The sequence below is a fragment of the Triticum urartu genome, chromosome 3A, assembly GCF_056163025.1.
Source record: "Triticum urartu cultivar PI428250 chromosome 3A, HENAU_Tu73, whole genome shotgun sequence".
In the NCBI taxonomy this organism is placed as follows: Eukaryota; Viridiplantae; Streptophyta; class Magnoliopsida; order Poales; family Poaceae; genus Triticum; species Triticum urartu.
The window spans coordinates 728,435,614-728,456,274 of NC_141875.1; the positions used below are offsets into that span (position 1 = coordinate 728,435,614).

Below are 20,661 nucleotides of genomic sequence, written 5' to 3' on the forward strand. Positions count from 1 at the left end.
AATAAATGAAACTTATATTGTTTCATACATGAGCATGCACAAAAACCCATAATTTTATCTTTCATCCATGAGCATGCAGAAAAAATTTCAATTCCCATCAATTACCAAACTGAATATTCATTGTTAAGAAATTGACATGTTTAGATGACACTGTCATACAGCATCCATGAGCATGCACAAAATTAAATCTAACATACTTAACATTGACATGTTCAGATTACACTAACAAGCTTAAACCTAACATGCTTAACATTGCCACTTCATTTCCTTAACATCTTCACTCCTCCTTCTTCTCCTTCATCAACCTGATGCACTCAGAGTGGCGAATCCCAACGCGGATGTACTCCTCTACCACAATTGGCATGGTCCTGTCGCCAAGCTGTGGGATTGCAGGCGCCACCACCATCGCGAGGTCGTCGTCCGCCACCACCATAGCAAGGTCGTCGTCCGCCACCACCATAGCAAGGTCGTCATCCGCCACCGCCATAGCAGGGTCGTCGTCAGCCACCATCATAGCATGGTCGTTGTCAGCCAGAATAGGCTGCTCGTCGTCATCCCCGCTCTGCTCCTCGTCATCCCCGCTGCTGCTCCCATTGCCTGGCCAGATGCAACAAAGTGTGAACATGGTGTTCTCATCGTGCAGGTAGAGGAAGCCAAAAGGACAGGAAGAAGAGAGGCAGAGAGCTTACTGGCATCGTCGTCGTGCTGGTAGTACATGCGGCATATGGTGTTGTCGAACATCTTCACGGTGAACATGGCGTCGCCGTCGTAGCGGAAGACAAGGAAGTACCCGAGCTGTAGCTCATGGGCGCGGGCGAAATGCTCCCAGCCGGGCCCTAGGTACATGTGGCCTTCACCATCGAACACCACCAACACGTCCCACAGCCTGTGAAGCCCGCTGCCGGCCTCCCGCAGCTTCACTTTGTGGGGCTCATGGCCGGCGAGCATCTTCGCAAACTTGTCAGTCAGCCTCTGCAGCTAGGGTCAAGCAGTGGTTAATTGTGGCAATCAAGCACTAGACAGCAGAGTGATGATAAAGAAATGAGTGATGATAAATATACCTGCCTACTGCAAGATTTCTCAATTACGATCTCGAAGAACTCGAAACCTTCCAAGCCAGCCATCTCACTTCTCTGAAAAGCAGCATTGTAATTAAACAACAAGTTACCATAAACAGGACTGGACATAAATAGGAACAGAACCAAGTTTATGATGGCAAAAGTGATAAAAATGAGAAAAGCAATGCACTTGTGGATATTTATGATAGCAAAAGTGAGAAAAAAAGCAGTGCACTTGTAAACATTTGGAATACTACTACTCTATCTACAATGGACCATATCTGCCCATGTGCCCATGTCTACCATAAATGGCAAACACAGCATCAAGATCATATCTACTATAAATGGACCATATCTACAATGAACCACATCTACTATAAATGGACCATATCTTCCCATGTGCTACATTTTGTTAGAACCCAGCACTTAAGAACCGAACCCTAGATTCTCAATTTAAACACACCTACCCAATACAGTCATGTACAAAACTGAACAGCTTTATAGTCGTCGATATGCGCATGAAGGCTATTGGCTTGACACCGATATAGTCATGTACAAAACTGAATTTAACACTAGAATTTCAGAGATTCAGAGCTATTGGCTTAATTTGCTTTGCTAGGGTTTATATAGCCAAAGGCCACTGGAGGCTAGATCCCCTACAAGTTTAACTGCTCCAGTGTGCCGCTGCATCTTTTTAGACAAATATAAACATGTTTATTTTAAAAACAAACAAACAAAATTGGAAAATACTAATACACTTGCAACATTATAAGTGTTGGCATCATTTTTCCCCTTTTGGTCTGCCTTTTCTATTTCTGATGAATTCTACTTCACTGTGAAGAGAACCACAGGGAAACTAGCATACCTAGCAAGGTAGCACCACATCAACTAAACATGGCCAAAAGGGACCTAAACCTAAATGCCTAATTCAGTCTGCAAAATCCCTATGAATATGGTCCAATCGCTCGACAGTTGGGCTGGAATCAACAGAACGCACGCGCAGGCATAATACGACCATTAGCCATGTAGTATACCACAATTCCAGTAGGGATGCACGCGTAGGCACAATACGAGTAACTCTAAATCAGCATGCTTGTTGGCCTTGTCGACAAAGAACATGGGGGAAACAAAGCAAATCAAAGAACACGGGGGGAACAGAACGGACCTGGGGGGCGGCGACTGCTTGAGCTTGTTGGCCTTGTCGGTGTCATGGACGGTGCCTCCTCTTGATCTACTACTCTATCTACAATGGAACCCTAATCAGCATGCGCCGGGGAACCCTAATCTAATCAATAGGAAGAGGAACAGGAAGGACTCGGCGGATTCATACCTTAGGAGGCCATCGCCGTCGCCGTCGATGGAGGAGTGGGTCGCCAGGGAGGTCGTCACCGTCGATGGAGGAGAAGGGGATGCCGGCGGCGGAGAGGAGGAGTGGGTCGAGTGGATAATGGAGAGGAGGAGCAGGTCAAGTGGACAGGAGGAGTGGGGAAAAGAGTGGGTCCACTTGTCAGCGAGTTCTGCTTTGATATATTGAAAAGGGTTGGCATAGAGTACAAAACCAACAGCCTCTAACTAGCCCAGTGGTAGAAAAACAGTGGAATAAGCGGCAGGTCGTGGGTTCGAGCCCCCGCTCGCCCAATATTTTTTGGTAGCTCAGGGGGAAAAGGGTCGAATGGGTAGAGTAGCAAAATGGCCCACTTGTCAGCGAGTTGGTCAAGTGGCTGCTACGTCTTGAGCTTGCATTGGTTTTCCCCGAAGAGGAAGGGATGATGCAGCAGAGTAGCGTAAGTATTTCCCTCAGTTTCTGAGAACCAAGGTATCAATCCAGTAGGAGCCCACGCTCAAGTCCCTCGTGCCTGCACAAAGCGATAGCTACTCACAACCAACGCGATTAGGGGTTGTCAAGCCCTTCACGGTCACTTACGAGAGTGAGATCTGATAGATAGAATATTTTTGGTATTTTTGATATAAAGATGCCAAGTAAAAAAGTAAAAGCAAAGTAAATAGCAAAACAATATAAAAGTGATGGAGATTGATATGATGAGAATAGACCCGGGGGCCATAGGTTTCACTAGTGGCTTCTCTCAAGAGCATAAGTATTCTACGGTGGGTGAACAAATTACTGTTGAGCAATTGATAGAATTGAGCATAATTATGAGAATATCTAGGCATGATCATGTATATAGGCATCACTGAAGGAAATATGCCCTAGAGGCAATAATAAAGTTATTATTTATTTCCTTATATCATGATAAATGTTTATTATTCATGCTAGAATTGTATTAACCGGAAACATAATACTTGTGTGAATACATAGACAAACAAAGTGTCACTAGTATGCCTCTACTTGACTAGCTCGTTAATCGAAGATGGTTATGTTTCCTAACCATAAACAAAAGAGTTGTTATTTGATTAATGGGATCACATCATTAGGAGAATGATGTGATTGACATGACCCATTCCATTAGCTTAGCACCCGATCGTTTAGTATGTTGCTATTGCTTTCTTCATGACTTATACATGTTCCTATGACTATGAGATTATGCAACTCCCGTTTGCCGGAGGAACACTTTGTGTGCTACCAAACATCACAACGTAAATGGGTGATTATAAAGGTTCTCTACAGGTGTCTCCAAAGGTACATGTTGGGTTGGCGTATTTCGAGATTAGGATTATTCACTCCGATTGTCGGAGAGGTATCTCTGGGCCCTCTCGGTAATGCACATCACATAAGCCTTGCAAGCATTGCAACTAATCAGTTAGTTGCGAGATGATGTATTACGGAACGAGTAAAGAGACTTGCCGGTAACGAGATTGAACTAGGTATTGAGATACCGACGATCGAATCTCGGGCAAGTAACATACCGATGACAAAGGGAACAACGTATGTTGTTATGCGGTCTGACCGATAAAGATCTTCGTAGAATATGTAGGAGCCAATATGAGCATCCAGGTTCCGCTATTGGTTATTGACCGGAGACGTGTCTCGGTCATGTCTACATTGTTCTCGAACCCGTAGGGTCCGCACGCTTAAGGTTTCGATGACAGTTATATTATGAGTTTTGATGTACCGAAGTTAGTTCGGAGTCTCGGATGTGATCACGGACATGACGAGGAGTCTCGAAATTGTCAAGACATAAAGATTGATATATTGGATGGCTATATTCAGACACCGGAAGTGTTCCGGGTGATTTCGGAGAAAACCGGAGAGCCGGAGGGTTACCGGAACCCCCCCGGGAGAAGTAATGGGCCATATGGGCCTTAGTGGAGAGAGAGAGGGGCAGCCAAAGGTGGGCCGCGCGCCTCCTCCCCCCTGGTCCAAATTGCACTAGGAGAGGGGGGGCGGCGCCCCCCTTTCCCTCTCCCTCCCCACTTCTTTCCCCCTCCTAGTAGGAGTCCTACTCCTACTAGGAGGAGGACTCCTCCTTGGCGCGCCATAGAGGGCCGGCCGGCCTCCTCCCCTTGATCCTTTATATACGGGGGCAGGGGGCACCCCTTGACACACAAGTTGATCCACGTGATCATATTCTTAGCCGTGTGCGGTGCCCCCTTCCACCATAGTCCTCAATAATATTGTAGCGGTGCTTAGGCGAAGCCCTGCGACGGTAGTACATCAAGATCGTCACCACGCCGTCGTGCTGACGGAACTCTTCCCCGACACTTTGCTGGATCGGAGTCCGGGGGATCGTCATCGAGCTGAACGTGTGCTAGAACTTGGAGGTGCTTGATTGGTCGGCCGTGGAGACGTACGACTACATCAACCAAGTTAACGCTTCCGTTGTCGGTCTACAAGGGTACGTAGATCACACTCTCCCCTCTCGTTGCTATGCATCACCATGATCTTGCGTGTGCGTAGGAATTATTTTGAAATTACTACGTTCCCCAACAGTGGCATCCGAGCCTAGGTTTTATATGTTGATGTTATTTGCACGAGTAGAACACAAGTGAGTTGTGGGCGATATAAGTCATACTGCTTACCAGCATGTCATACTTTGGTTTGGCGGTATTGTTGGACAAAGCAGCTCGGACCGACATTATGCGTACGCTTACGCGAGACCGGTTCTCCCGACGTGCTTTGCACATAGGTGGCTTGCGGGTGACAGTTTCTCCAACTTTAGTTGAACCGAGTGTGGCTACGCCCGGTCCTTGCGAAGGTTAAAACAGCACCAACTTGACAAACTATCGTTGTGGTTTTGATGCGTAGGTAAGATTGGTTCTTGCTTAAGCCCGTAGCAGCCACGTAAAACTTGCAACAACAAAGTAGAGGACGTCTAACTTGTTTTTGCAGGGCATGTTGTGATGTGATATGGTCAAGACATGATGCTAAATTTTATTGTATGAGATGATCATGTTTTGTAACCGAGTTATCGGCAACTGGCAGGAGCCATATGGTTGTCGCTTTATTGTATGCAATGCAATCGCGTTGTAATGCTTTACTTTATCACTAAGCGGTAGCGATAGTCGTGGAAGCATAATATTGGCGAGACGACAACGATGCTACGATGGAGATCAAGGTGTCGCGCCGGTGACGATGGTGATCACGACGGTGCTTTGAAGATGGAGATCACAAGCACAAGATGATGATGGCCATATCATATCACTTATATTGATTGCATGTGATGTTTATCTTTTATGCATCTTATCTTGCTTTGATTGACGGTAGCATTATAAGATGATCTCTCACTAATTATCAAGAAGTGTTCTCCCTGAGTATGCACCGTTGCGAAAGTTCTTCGTGCTGAGACACCACGTGATGATCGGGTGTGATAGGCTCTACGTTCAAATACAACGGGTGCAAAACAGTTGCACATGCGGAATACTCAGGTTATACTTGACGAGCCAAGCATATACAGATATGGCCTCAGAACACGGAGACCGAAAGGTCGTGCATGAATCATATGGTAGATATGATCAACATAGTGTTGTTCACTAATGAAACTACTCCATCTCACGTGATGATCGGACATGGTTTAGTTGATTTGGATCACGTAATCACTTAGAGGATTAGAGGGATGTCTATCTAAGTGGGAGTTCTTTAAGTAAATTAATTGAACCTAAGTTTATCATGAACTTAGTCCTGGTAGTATTTTGCAAATTATGTTGTAGATCAATAGCTCGCGTTGTTGCTTCCCTGTGTTTATTTTGATATGTTCCTAGAGAAAATTGTGTTGAAAGATGTTAGTAGCAATGATGTGGATTGGATCCGTGATCTGAGGTTTATCCTCATTGCTGCACAGAAGAATTATGTCCTTGATGCACCGCTAGGTGACGGACCTATTGCAGGAGCAGATGCAGACGTTATGAACGTTTGGCTAGCTCAATATGATGACTACTTGATAGTTTAGCGCACCATGCTTAATGGCTTAGAATCGGGACTTCAAAGACGTTTTGAACGTCATGGAGCATATGAGATGTTCCAGGAGTGGAAGTTAATATTTCAAGCAAATACCCGAGTTGAGAGATATGAAGTCTCCAACAAGTTCTATAGCTAAAAGATGGAGGAGAATCGCTCAACTAGTGAGCATGTGCTCAGATTGTCTGAGTACTACAATCGCTTGAATCAAGTGGGAGTTAATCTTCCAGATAAGATAGTGATTGACAGAATTCTCTAGTCACCATCACCAAGTTAGTAGAACTTCGTGATGAACTATGATATGCAAGGGATAACGGAAACAATTCCCAAGCTCTTCGTAATGCGGAAATTGACGAAGGTAGAAATCGAGAAAAACATCAAGTGTTGATGGTAGACAAGACCACTAGTTTCAAGAAAAGGGCAGAGGGAAGAAGGGGAACTTCAAGAAGAACAGCAAGCAAGTTGCTGCTCAAGTGAAGAATCCCAAGTCTGGTCCTAAGCCTGAGACTAAGTGTTTCTACTGCAAAGGGACTGGTCACTGGAAGCGGAACTACCCCAAGTGATTGGCAGATAAGAAGGATGGCAAAGTGAACATAAGTATATTTGATATACATGTTATTGATGTGTACTTTACTAGTGTTTATAGAAACCCCTCAGTATTTGATACTAGTTCAGTTGCTAAGATTAGTAACTCGAAACGGGAGTTGCAGAATAAACAGAGACTAGTTAAGGGTGAAGTGACGATGTGTGTTGGAAGTGGTTCCAAGATTGATATGATCATCATCGCACACTCCCTATACTTTCGGGATTAGTGTTGAACCTGAATAAGTGTTATTTGGTGTTTGCGTTGAGCATGAATATGATTTGATCATGTTTATTGTAATACGGTTATTCATTTAAGTAAGAGAATAAATTGTTGTTCTGTTTACATGAATAAAACCTTATATGATTACACACCCAATGAAAATAGTTCATTGGATCTCGATCGTAGTGATACACATAATCATAATATTGAAACCAAAAGATGCAAAGTTAATAATGATAGTGCAACTTATTTGTGGCACTGCCGTTTAGGTCATATTGGTGTAAAGCGCATGAAGAAACTCCATGCTAATGGGTTTTTGGAATCACTTGATTATGAATCAGTTGATGCTTGTGAACCATGCCTCATGGGCAAGATGACTAAAACGCCGTTCTCCGAAACTATGGAGCGAGCAACTGACTTATTGGAAATAATACATACTGATGTATGAGATCCGATGAGTGTTAAGGCTCGCGGCGGGTATCATTATTTTCTGACCTTCACAGATGATTTGAGAAGATATGGGTATATCTACTTAATGAAACACAAGTCTGAAATATTTGAAAAGTTCAAAGAATTTCAGAGTGAAGTGGAGAATCATCGTAACAAGAAAATAAAAGTTTCTACGATATGATCGCAGAGGTAAAATATTTGAGTTACGAGTTTGGCCTTCAGTTAAAACAATGTGAAATAGTTTTACTACTCACGCCACCTGGAACACCACAGCATAATGGTGTGTCCGAACATTATAACCGTACTTTATTAGATATGGTGCGATCTATGATGTCTCTTATCGATCTACCACTATCGTTTTGGGGTTATGCATTAAAGACAGATGCATTCACGTTTAAAAGGGCACCATCTAAGTCCGTTGAGATGACATAATCTGAAATGTGGTTTGGCAAGAAACCAAAGTTGTCGTTTCTTAAAGTTTGGGATTGTGATGCTTATATGAAAAAGTTTCATCCTGATAAGCTCAAACCCAAATCGGAGAAATATGTCTTCATAGGATACCCAAAGGAGACTGTTGGGTACACCTTCTATCACAAATCCGAAGGCAAGACTTTTGTTGCTAAATTCGGAGTTTTTCTAGAGAAGGAGTTTCTCTCGAAAGAAGTGAGTGGGAGGAAAGTAGAACTTGATGAGGTAACTGTACCTGCTCCCTTATTGGAAAGTAGTTCATCACAGAAATCTGTTCCTGTGACTACTACACCAATTAGTGAGGAAGCTAATGATGATGATCATGTAACTTCAGATCAAGTTACTACCGAATCTCGTAGTTAAACCAGAGTGAGATCCGCACCAGAGTGGTACAATAATCCTGTTCTGGAAGTCATGTTACTAGACCATGACAAACTTGCGAACTATGAGGAAGCGATGATGAGCCCAGATTCCGCGAAATGGTTTGAGGCCATAAAATCTGAGATATGATCCATGTATGAGAACAAAGTATGGACTTTGATGGATTTGCCCGATGATCGGCAAGCCATAGAAAATAAATGGATATTCAAGAGGAAGACGGACGCTGATAGTAGTGTTACTATCTACAAAGCTAGAATTGTCGCAAAAGGTTTTCGACAAGTTCAAGGTGTTGACTACGATGAGATTTTCTCACTCGTATATATGCTTAAGTCTGTCCGAATCATGTTAGCAATTGCCGCATTTTATGAAATCTGGCAAATGGATAAACAAAATTGCATTCCTTAATGGATTTCTTAAAGAAGAGTTGTATATGATGCAACCAGAAGGTTTTGTCAATCCTAAAGGTGTTAACAAAATATGCAAGCTCCAACGATCCATCTATGGACTGGTGCAAGCATCTCGGAGTTGGAATATACGCTTTGATAAGTTGATCAAAGCATATAGTTTTATACAGACTTACGGTGAAGCCTGTATTTACAAGAAAGTGAGTGGGAGCACTACAACATTTCTGATAAGTATATGTGAACAACATATTGTTGATCGGAAATAATGTATAATTTTCTGGAAAGCATAAAGGAATATTTGAAAGGAGTTTTTCAAAGAAAGACCTTGGTAAAGCTGCTTACATATTGAGCATCAAGATCTATAGAGATAGATCAAGACGCTTGATAAGTTTTTTCAATGAGTACATACCTTGACAAGTTTTTGAAGTAGCTCAAAATGGAACAGTCAAAGAAAGAGTCCTTGCCTGTGTTGCAAGGTGTGAAATTGAGTAAGACTCAAAGCCCGACCATGGCAGAAGATAGAAATAGAATGAAAGTCATTCCCTACGCCTCAGCCATAGGTTCTATAAAGTATGCCATGCTGTGTACCAGATCTATTGTATACCCTACACTGTGTTAAGCAAGGGAGTACAATAGTGATCTAAGAGTAGATCACTGGACAGCGGTCATAATTATCCTTAGTGGAATAAGGAAATATTTCTCAATTATGGAGGTGACAAAAAGGTTCGTCGTAAAAAGTTACGTCGATGCAAGTTTTGACACAGATCTGGATGACTCTAAGTCTCGATCTAGATACATATTGAAAGTGGGAGCAATAAGCTAGAGTAGCTCCGTGCAGAGCATTGTTGACATAGAAATTCGCAAAATACTTACGGATCTGAATGTGACAGACCCGTTGACTAAAATTATCTCACAAGCAAAACATGATCACACCTTAGTACTCTTTGGGTGTTAATCACATAGCGATGTGAACTAGATTACTGACTCTAGTAAACCCTTTGGGTGTTGATCACATATCGATGTGAACTATGGGTGTTAATCACATGGTGATGTGAACTATTGCTGTTAAATCACATGGCGATGTGAACTAGATTATTGACTCTAGTGCAAGTGGGAGACTGAAAGAAATATGCCCTAGAGGCAATAACAAAGTTATTATTTATTTCCTTATATCATGATAAATGTTTATTATTCATGCTAGAATTGTATTAACCGGAAACATAATACTTGTGTGAATACATAGACAAACAAAGTGTCACTAGTATGCCTCTACTTGACTAGCTCGTTAATCGAAGATGGTTATGTTTCCTAACCATAAACAAAAGAGTTGTTATTTGATTAACGGGATCACATCATTAGGAGAATGATGTGATTGACATGACCCATTCCATTAGCTTAGCACCCGATCGTTTAGTATGTTGCTATTGCTTTCTTCATGACTTATACATGTTCCTATGACTATGAGATTATGCAACTCCCGTTTGCCGGAGGAACACTTTGTGTGCTACCAAACGTCACAACATAAATGGGTGATTATAAAGGTGCTCTACAGGTGTCTCCAAAGGTACGTGTTGGGTTGGAGTATTTCGAGATTAGGATTTGTCACTCCGATTGTCGGAGAGGTATCTCTGGGCCCTCTCGGTAATGCACATCACATAAGCCTTGCAAGCATTGCAACTAATGAGTTAGTTGCGAGATGATGTATTACGCAACGAGTAAAGAGACTTGCCAGTAACGAGATTGAACTAGGTATTGAGATACCGACGATCGAATCTCGGGCAAGTAACATACCGATGACAAAGGGAACAACGTATGTTGTTATGCGGTCTGACCGATAAAGATCTTCGTAGAATATGTAGGAGCCAATATGAGCATCCAGGTTCCGCTATTGGTTATTGACCGGAGACGTGTCTCGGTCATGTCTACATTGTTCTCGAACCCGTAGGGTCCGCACGCTTAAGGTTTCGATGACAGTTATATTATGAGTTTATGAGTTTTGATGTACCGAAGTTAGTTCGGAGTCCCGGATGTGATCACGGACATGATGAGGAGTCTCGAAATGGTCGAGACATAAAGATTGATATATTGGACGGCTATATGCGGACACCGGAAGTGTTCCGGGTGATTTCAGAGAAAACCGGAGAGCCGGAGGGTTACCGGAACCCCCCCCCCCGGGAGAAGTAATGGTCCATATGGGCCTTAGTGGAGAGAGAGAGAGGGGGGCAGCCAAAGGTGGGCCGCGCGCCTCCTCCCCCTGGTTCGAATTGTACTAGGAGAGGGGGGGCGGCGCCCCCCTTTCCCTCTCCCTCCCCACTTCTTTCCCCCTCCTAGTAGGAGTCCTACTCCTACTAGGAGGAGGACTCCTCCTTGGCGCGCCATAGAGGGCCGGCCGGCCTCCTCCCCTTGATCCTTTATATACGCGGGCAGGGGGCACCCCTTGACACACAAGTTAATCCACATGATCATATTCTTAGCCGTGTGCGGTGCCCCCTTCCACCATAGTCCTCGATAATATTGTAGCGGTGCTTAGGCGAAGCCCTGCGACGGTAGTACATCAAGATCGTCACCACGCCGTCGTGCTGACGGAACTCTTCCCCGACACTTTGCTGGATCGGAGTCCGGGGGATCGTCATCGAGCTGAACGTGTGCTAGAACTCAGAGGTGCCGTAGTTTCGGTGCTTGATCGGTCGGCCGTGGAGACGTACGACTACATCAACCAAGTTAACGCTTCCGTTGTCGGTCTACAAGGGTACGTAGATCACACTCTCCCCTCTCGTTGCTATGCATCACCATGATCTTGCGCGTGCGTAGGAAATTTTTTGAAATTACTACGTTCCCCAACAATCACGTCCGTGACAAGTAGATCGAAACGATTCTGCATCTACTACTATTACTCCACTCATCGACCGCTATCCAGCATGCATCTAGAGTATTGAGTTAAAAACAGAGTAACGCCTTAAGCAAGATGACATGATGTAGAGAGATAAATTCATGCAATATGAAATAAACCCCATCTTGTTATCCTCGATGGCAACGATACAATACGTGCATTGCTGCCCCTTCTGTCACTGGGTAAGGACACCGCAAGATCGAACCAAAGCTAAGCACTTCTCCCATGGCAAGAACTACCAATCTAGTTGGCCAAACCAAACGGATAATTTGAAGAGACTTGCAAAGATAACCAATCATGCATAAAAGAATTCAGATAAGATTCAAATATTATTCATAGATAGACTTGATCATAAACCCACAATTCATCGGTCTCAACAAACACACCGCAAAAAGAAGATTACATCGAATAGATCTCCACAAGAGAGGGGGAGAACTTTGTATTGTGATTCAAAGAGAGAGAATAAGCCATCTAGCTACTAACTATGGACCCGAAGGTCTGAGGTAAACTACTCACACTTCATCGGAGGGGCTAGGATGATGTAGAAGCCCTCCGTGATGATGACCCTCTTCCGGCGGAGCTCCGGAACAGGCCCCAAGATGGGATCTCGTGGATACAGAAAGTTGCGGCGGTGGAATTAGGTTTTTGGCTCATGTTCTGATCGTTTGGGGGTACGTGTGTATATATAGGAGGAAGGAGTGCGTCGGTGGAGCACCGAGGGGCCCACGAGGTAGGGGGCGCGCCCTAGGGGGGCGCCCCCCGCCCTCGTGACAACCTCTTTGATCCCTTGCAGTAGGGTCCAAGTCTCCTGGATCACGTTCGGTGAGAAAATCACGTTTCCGAAGATTTTATTTTGTTTGGACTCCGTTTGATATTCTGTTTATCCGAAACTCTAAAATAGGTAAAAATAGCAATTCTGGGCTGGCCCTCCGGTTAATTCTGGGCGGCGCGGACGACCTCGCTGTCCAGCTCGCCCAGCTCGTCGGGCTCGAGCGTGGGATCCCAGTCGTCGCCGTCCATGGAACTGGAGAGGCGGAGAGCTCCTGTTCATCTGAATCGAAGCAAAAAAATCGATTGGGGATGAGAGAGAGAGAATGAAGGAATCAAGGAGAGATGAGACAAGGGGGAAAGTAGGGAGGGACCTTGTGTGGGGCATGGTCGTCACCGGCGAGGTCGAGCTCGGGCCTCCCGTAGGTCACGCTCGTCGTCCTCTGCTAGTCCGTCGCTTGCTGCTCTGAATCTCCGGATGGCGAGGCAGCTTCACGGCCTGGGAGACGGAGGAGGGAAGCCCCTGGTGAGATCCATGGTTGGCCGCCGCTTCCATGGGGCCGCTGCAACCGTCGTCGACATGGATCTCGGGCCGCCATCATCGATTGGAGGCGAGGAGGTGGAGGCGGAGGACGGGGATGAGGAGACGAGAGGCGTGGCGGCGGAGGATAGGGATGAGGAGAGGCAACGTGTGGCGGCGGCGGATGGAGAAAGAGACTGGGACGGGAAGTGTGTTAGGGTTAGATTTTATATGGGGAAAAGTTTAGGGCTTTAGGCGGGCTTTTCACGGGCTTGCGGAGCTGTAGTGGGCCGTTCATGATGGTTTTCAAAACTGTCAACAGAAATCCGTCATGCATTAACAGGTTTCTTATAGTGTATGGTGTTGATGTTGAAGCCCTCCGTGATCGATGCCCCCTCCGGCGGAGCTCCGGAAAAGGCCCCAAGATGGGATCTCACGGGTACAGAAGGTTGCGGCGGTGGAATTAGGGTTTTGGCTCCGCATCTGGTAGTTTGCGGGTACGTAGGTATATATAGGAGGAAGAAGTACGTTGGTGGAGCAACATGGGCCCCATGAGGGTGGAGGGCGCGCCTGGGGGGGGGGGGGGGGGGGGGTAGGCGCGCCCCCTACCTCGTGCCTTCCTAGTTGCTTTCTTGATGTAGGGTCCAAGTCCTATGGATCACGTTCGTTCTAAAAATCACGTTCCCGAAGGTTTCATTCCGTTTGGACTTTGTTTGATGTTCTTTTTCCGAAACTCTGAAATAGGCAAAAAACAACAATTCTGGGCTGGGCCTCCGGTTAATAGGTTAGTCCCAAAAATAATATAAAAGTGGAAAATAAAGCCCAATATAGTCCAAAACAGTAGATAATATAGCATGGAGCAATCAAAAATTATAAATACGTTGGAGATGTATCAGGCATCCCAAGCTTAATTCATGCTCGTCCTCGAGTAGGTAAATGATAAAAAGAGAATTTTTGATGCGAAGTGCTACTTGGCATAATTTCAATGCAAATCTTCTTAATTGTGGTATGAATATTCATATTAGAAAGATTCAAGACAAAAGTTTATATTGACATAGAAAATAATAATACTTCAAGCATACTAACAAAGCAATTATGTCTTCTCAAAATAACATGGCCAAAGAAAGTTATCCCTACAAAATCATATAGTCTGGCTATGCTCCATCTTCCCCACACAAAGTATTTAAATCATGCACAACCCCGATGACAAGCCAAGCAATTGTTTCATACTAACTTTTTCAAAACTTTTTCAATCTTCACGCAATACATGAGCGTGAGCCATGGATATAACACTATAGGTGGAATAGAATGGTGGTTGTGGAGAAGACAAAAAGGAGACGATAGTCTCACATTGACTAGGCGTATCAACGGGCTATGGAGATGCCCATCAATAGATATCAATGTGAGTGAGTAGGGATTGCCATTCAATGGATGCACTAGAGCTATAAATGTATAAAGCTCAACAAAAGAAACTAGTGGGTGTGCATCCAACTTGCTTGCTCATGAAGACCTAGGGAAATTTGAGGTAGCCCATCATTGGAATATACCAGCCAAGTTCTATAACGTAAAATTCCCACTAGTATATGAAAGTGACAACATATGAGACTCTCTATATGAAGAACATGGTGCTACTTTGAAGCACAATATATGAGACTTGCTATATCATGGTGCTACTTTGAAGCACAAGTGTGGAAAAAGGATAGTAGCATTGCCCCTTTTTTATGAAGGAAATATGCCCTAGAGGCAATAATAAAGTTATTATTTATTTCCTTATATCATGATAAATGTTTATTATTCATGCTAGAATTGTATTAACCGGAAACATAATACATGTGTGAATACATAGACAGAGTGTCACTAGTATGCCTCTACTTGACTAGCTCGTTAATCAAAGATGGTTATGTTTCCTAACCATGGACAAAGAGTTGTTATTTGATTAACGGGATCACATCATTAGGTGAATGATCTGATTGACATGACCCATTCCATTAGCTTAGCACCCGATCGTTTAGTATGTTGCTATTGCTTTCTTCATGACTTATACATGTTCCTATGACTATGAGATTATGCAACTCCCGTTTGCCGGAGGAACACTTTGTGTGCTACCAAACGTCACAACGTAAATGGGTGATTATAAAGGTTCTCTACAGGTGTCTCCAAAGGTACATGTTGGGTTGGCGTATTTCGAGATTAGGATTTGTCACTCCGAATGTCGGAGAGGTATCTCTGGGCCCTCTCGGTAATGCACATCACATAAGCCTTGCAAGCATTACAACTAATGAGTTAGTTGCAAGATGATGTATTACGAAATGAGTAAAGAGACTTGTCGGTAACAAGATTGAACTAGGTATTGAGATACCGACGATCGAATCTCGGGCAAGTAACATACCGATGACAAAGGGAACAACGTATGTTGTTATGCGGTCTGACCGATAAAGATCTTCATAGAATATGTGGGAGCCAATATGAGCATCCAGGTTCCGCTATTGGTTATTTACCGGAGACATGTCTCGGTCATGTCTACATTGTACTCGAACCCGTAGGGTCCGCACGCTTAAGGTTTTGATGACAGTTATATTATGAGTTTATGCATTTTGATGTACCGAAGTTTGTTCGGAGTCCCGGATGTGATCACGGACATGAAGAGGAGTCTTGAAATGGTCGAGACATAAAGATTGATATATTGGAAGCCTATATTTGGATATCGGAAGTGTTCCGGGTGAAATCGGGATTTTACCGGAGTACCGGGAGGTTACCGGAACCCCCCCGGGAGATATATGGGCCTTGGTGGGCCTTAGTGGAAGAGAGGAGAGGTGGCCAGGGCTGGGCCGCGCGCCCCTCCCCCTAGTCCGAATAGGACAAGGAGAGGGGGGCGGCGCCCCCCCTTCCTTCTCTCTCTCCTCTTTCCCCACTTCGCGAATCCTATTCCAACTAGGAAAGGGGGGAATCCTACTCCCGATGGGAGTAGGACTCCTCCTGGCGTGCCCTCCTCCTGGCCGGTCGCACCCTCCCTTTGATCCTTTATATACGGAGGCAGGGGGCACCCCATAGACACAAGTTCATCCACGTGATCATATTCTTAGCCCTGTGCGGTGCCCCCTTCCACCATAGTCCTCGATAATATTGTAGCGGTGCTTAGGCGAAGCCCTGCGACGGTAGTACATCAAGATCGTCACCACGCCGTCATGCTGACGGAACTCTTCCCCGACACTTTGCTGGATCGGAGTCCGGGGGATCGTCATCGAGCTGAACGTGTGCTAAAACTCGGAGGTGCCGTAGTTTCGGTGCTTGATCGGTCGGGCCGTGAAGACGTACGACTACATCAACTGCGTTGTGCTAACGCTTCCGCTGTCGGTCTACAAGGGTACGTAGATCACACTCTCCCCTCTCGTTGCTATGCATCACCATGATCTTGCGTGTGCGTAGGAAAAATTTTGAAATTACTACGTTCCCCAACAGTGGCATCCGAGCCTAGGTTTTATATGTTGATGTTATATGCACGAGTAGAACACAAGTGAGTTGTGGGCGATATAAGTCATACTGCTTACCAGCATGTCATACTTTGGTTCGGCGGTATTGTTGGACGAAGCGGCCCGGACCGACATTACGCGTACGCTTACGCGAGACCGGTTCTCCCGACGTGCTTTGCACATAGGTGGCTTGCGGGTGACAATTTCTCCAACTTTAGTTGAACCAAGTGTGGCTACGCCCGGTCCTTGCGAAGGTTAAAACAGCACCACCTTGACAAACTATCATTGTGGTTTTGATGCGTAGGTAAGATTGGTTCTTGCTTAAGCCCGTAGCAGCCACGTAAAACTTGCAACAACAAAGTAGAGGACGTCTAACTTGTTTTTGCAGGGCATGTTGTGATGTGATATGGTCAAGACATGATGCTAAATTTTATTGTATGAGATGATCATGTTTTGTAACCGAGTTATCGGCAACTGGCAGGAGCCATATGGTTGTCGCTTTATTGTATGCAATGCAATCGCGCTGTAATGCTTTACTTTATCACTAAGCGGTAGCGATAGTCGTGGAAGCATAAGATTGGTGAGACGACAACGATGCTACGATGGAGATCAAGGTGTCGCGCCGGTGACGATGGTGATCACGACAGTGCTTCGAAGATGGAGATCACAAGCACAAGATGATGATGGCCATATCATATCACTTATATTGATTGCATGTGATGTTTATCTTTTATGCATCTTATCTTGTTTTGATTGACGGTAGCATTATAAGATGATCTCTCACTAATTATCAAGAAGTGTTCTCCCTGAGTATGCACCGTTGCGAAAGTTCTTCGTGCTGAGACACCACGTGATGATCGGGTGTGATAGGCTCTACGTTCAAATACAACGGGTGCAAAACAGTTGCACGCGCGGAATACTCAGGTTATACTTGACGAGCCAAGCATATACAGATATGGCCTCGGAACACGGAGACCGAAAGGTCGAGCGTGAATCATATGGTAGATATGATCAACATAGTGATGTTCACCAATGAAACTACTCCATCTCACGTGATGATCGGACATGGTTTAGTTGATTTGGATCACGTAATCACTTAGAGGATTAGAGGGATGTCTATCTAAGTGGGAGTTCTTTAAGTAAATTAATTGAACCTAAATTTATCATGAAACTTAGTACCTGATAGTATCTTGCTTGTTTATGCTTGATTGTAGATAGATGGCTCGTGCTGTTGTTCCGTTGAATTTTAATGCGTTCCTTGAGAAAGCAAAGTTGAAAGATGATGGTAGCAATTACACGGACTGGGTCCGTAACTTGAGGATTATTCTCATTGCTGCACAGAAGAATTACGTCCTGGAAGCATGCTGGGTGCCAGGCCTGCTGCTGGAGCAACACCAGATGTTATGAACGTCTGGCGGAGCAAAGCTGATGAATACTCGATAGTTCAGTGTGCCATGCTTTACGGCTTAGAATCGGGACTTCAACGACGTTTTGAACGTCATGGAGCATATGAGATGTTCCAGGAGTTGAAGTTAATATTTCAAGCAAATGCCCGGATTGAGAGATATGAAGTCTCCAATAAGTTCTATAGCTGCAAGATGGAGGAGAACAGTTCTGTCAATGAGCATATACTCAAAATGTCTGGGTATAATAATCACTTGATTCAATTGGGAGTTAATCTTCTAGATGATTGCGTCATTGACAGAATTCTCCAATCACTGCCACCAAGCTACAAGAGCTTCGTGATGAACTATAATATGCAAGGGATGAATAAGACTATTCCCGAGCTCTTCGCAATGCTGAAAGCTGCGGAGGTAGAAATCAAGAAGGAGCATCAAGTGTTGATGGTCAACAAGACCACTAGTTTCAAGAAAAAGGGCAAAGGAAAGAAGAAGGGGAACTTCAAAAAGAACAACAAGCAAGTTGCTACTCAAGAGAAGAAACCCAAACCTGGACCTAAGCCTGAAACTGAGTGCTTCTACTGCAAGCAGACTGGTCACTGGAAGCGGAACTGCCCCAAGTATTTGGCGGATAAGAAGGATGGCAAGGTGAACAAAGGTATATGTGATATACATGTTATTGATGTATACCTTACTAATGCTCGCAGTAGCACCTGGGTATTTGATATTGGTTCTGTTGCTAATATTTGCAACTCGAAACAGGGACTACGGATTAAGCGAAGATTGGCTAAGGACGAGGTGACGATGCGCGTGGGAAACGGTTCCAAAGTCGATGTGATCGCAGTCGGCACGCTACCTCTACATCTACCTTCGGGATTAATATTAGACCTAAATAATTGTTATTTGGTGCCAGCGTTATGCATGAACATTATATCTGGATCTTGTTTGATGCGAGACGGTTATTCATTTAAATCTGAGAATAATGGTTGTTCTATTTATATGAGTAATATCTTTTATGGTCATGCACCCTTAAAGAGTGGTCTATTCTTATTGAATCTCGATAGTAGTGACACACATATTCATAGTGTTGAAGCCAAAAGATGCAGAGTTGATAATGATAGTGCAACTTATTTGTGGCACTGCCGTTTAGGTCATATCGGTATAAAGCGCATGAAGAAACTCCATACTGATGGGCTTTTGGAACCACTTGATTATGAATCACTTGGTACTTGCGAACCGTGCCTTATGGGTAAGATGACAAAAACACCGTTCTCCGGTACTATGGAGAGAGCAACAGATTTATTGGAAATCATACATACAGATGTATGTGGTCCGATGAATATTGAGGCTCATGGCGGATATCGTTATTTTCTCACCTTCACAGATGACTTAAGCACATATGGGTATATCTACTTAATGAAACATAAGTCTGAAACGTTTGAAAAGTTCAAAGAATTTCAGAGTGAAGTTGAAAATCATCGTAACAAGAAAATAAAATTCCTACGATCTGATCGTGGAGGAGAATATTTGAGTTATGAGTTTTGTGTACATTTGAAACAATGTGGAATAGTTTCGCAACTCACGCCACCCGGAACACCACAGCGTAATGGTGTGTCCGAACGTCGTAATCGTACTTTACTAGATATGGTGCGTTCTATGATGTCTCTTACTGATTTACCGCTATCGTTTTGGGGATATGCTCTAGAGACGGCCGCATTCACGTTAAATAGGGCACCATCAAAATCCGTTGAGACGACGCCTTATGAACTGTGGTTTGGCAAGAAACCAAAGTTGTCGTTTCTGAAAGTTTGGGGCTGCGATGCTTATGTGAAAAAGCTTCAACCTGATAAGCTTGAACCCAAATCGGAGAAATGTGTCTTCATAGGATATCCAAAGGAAACTATTGGATACACCTTCTATCACAGATCCGAAGGCAAGACTTTTGTTGCTAAATTCGGAAACTTTCTGGAGAAGGAGTTTCTCTCGAAAGAAGTGAGTGGGAGGAAAGTAGAACTTAACGAGGTAACTATACCTACTCCCTTATCGGAAAGTAGTACATCATAGAAACCTGTTTCTGTGACACCTACACCAGTTAGTGAGGAAGCTAATGATGATGATCATGAAACTTCAGAACAAGATACTACTGAACCTCGTAGATCAACCAGAGTGAGATCCGCGCCAGAGTGGTACGGTAATCCTGTTCTGGAAGTCATGCTACTAGATCATGATGAACCTACGAACTATGAAGAAGTGATGGTGAGCCCAGATTCCACAAAATGGCTTGAAGCCATGAAATCTGAGATGGGATCCATGTATGAGAACAAAGTATGGACTTTGGTTGACTTGCCCAATGATCGGCAAGCAATTGAGAATAAATGGATCTTCAAGAAGAAGACTGACGCTGACGGTAATATTACTGTCTACGAAGCTCGACTTGTCGCAAAAGGTTTTCGGCAAGTTCAAGGGATTGACTACGATGAGACCTTCTCACCCGTAGCGATGCTTAAGTCTGTCCGAATCATGTTAGCAATTGCCGCATTTTATGATTATGAAATTTGGCAGATGGATGTCAAAACTGCATTCCTGAATGGATTTCTGGAAGAAGAGTTGTATATGATGCAACCAGAAGGTTTTGTTGATCCGAAGGGAGCTAACAAAGTGTGCAAGCTCCAGCGATCCATTTATGGACTGGTG

General features: G+C 44.2%; 1 protein-coding gene across 1 annotated transcript; it reads right to left on the reverse strand.

Annotated features, from left to right (window-relative positions):
- Nucleotides 1–204: 204 nt before the first annotated feature.
- LOC147982290 (uncharacterized) lies at nucleotides 205–1,217 on the reverse strand. Its single transcript, XM_087517308.1, has 3 exons — nucleotides 1,062–1,217; nucleotides 690–972; nucleotides 205–597 (listed from the first exon to the last, which is right to left on the reverse strand). The coding sequence occupies exons 1-3, from the start codon at nucleotides 1,185–1,187 to the stop codon at nucleotides 278–280; spliced, it is 729 nt and encodes a 242-aa protein (XP_087373434.1). The 5' UTR covers nucleotides 1,188–1,217; the 3' UTR covers nucleotides 205–277.
- Nucleotides 1,218–20,661: the final 19,444 nt, after the last annotated feature.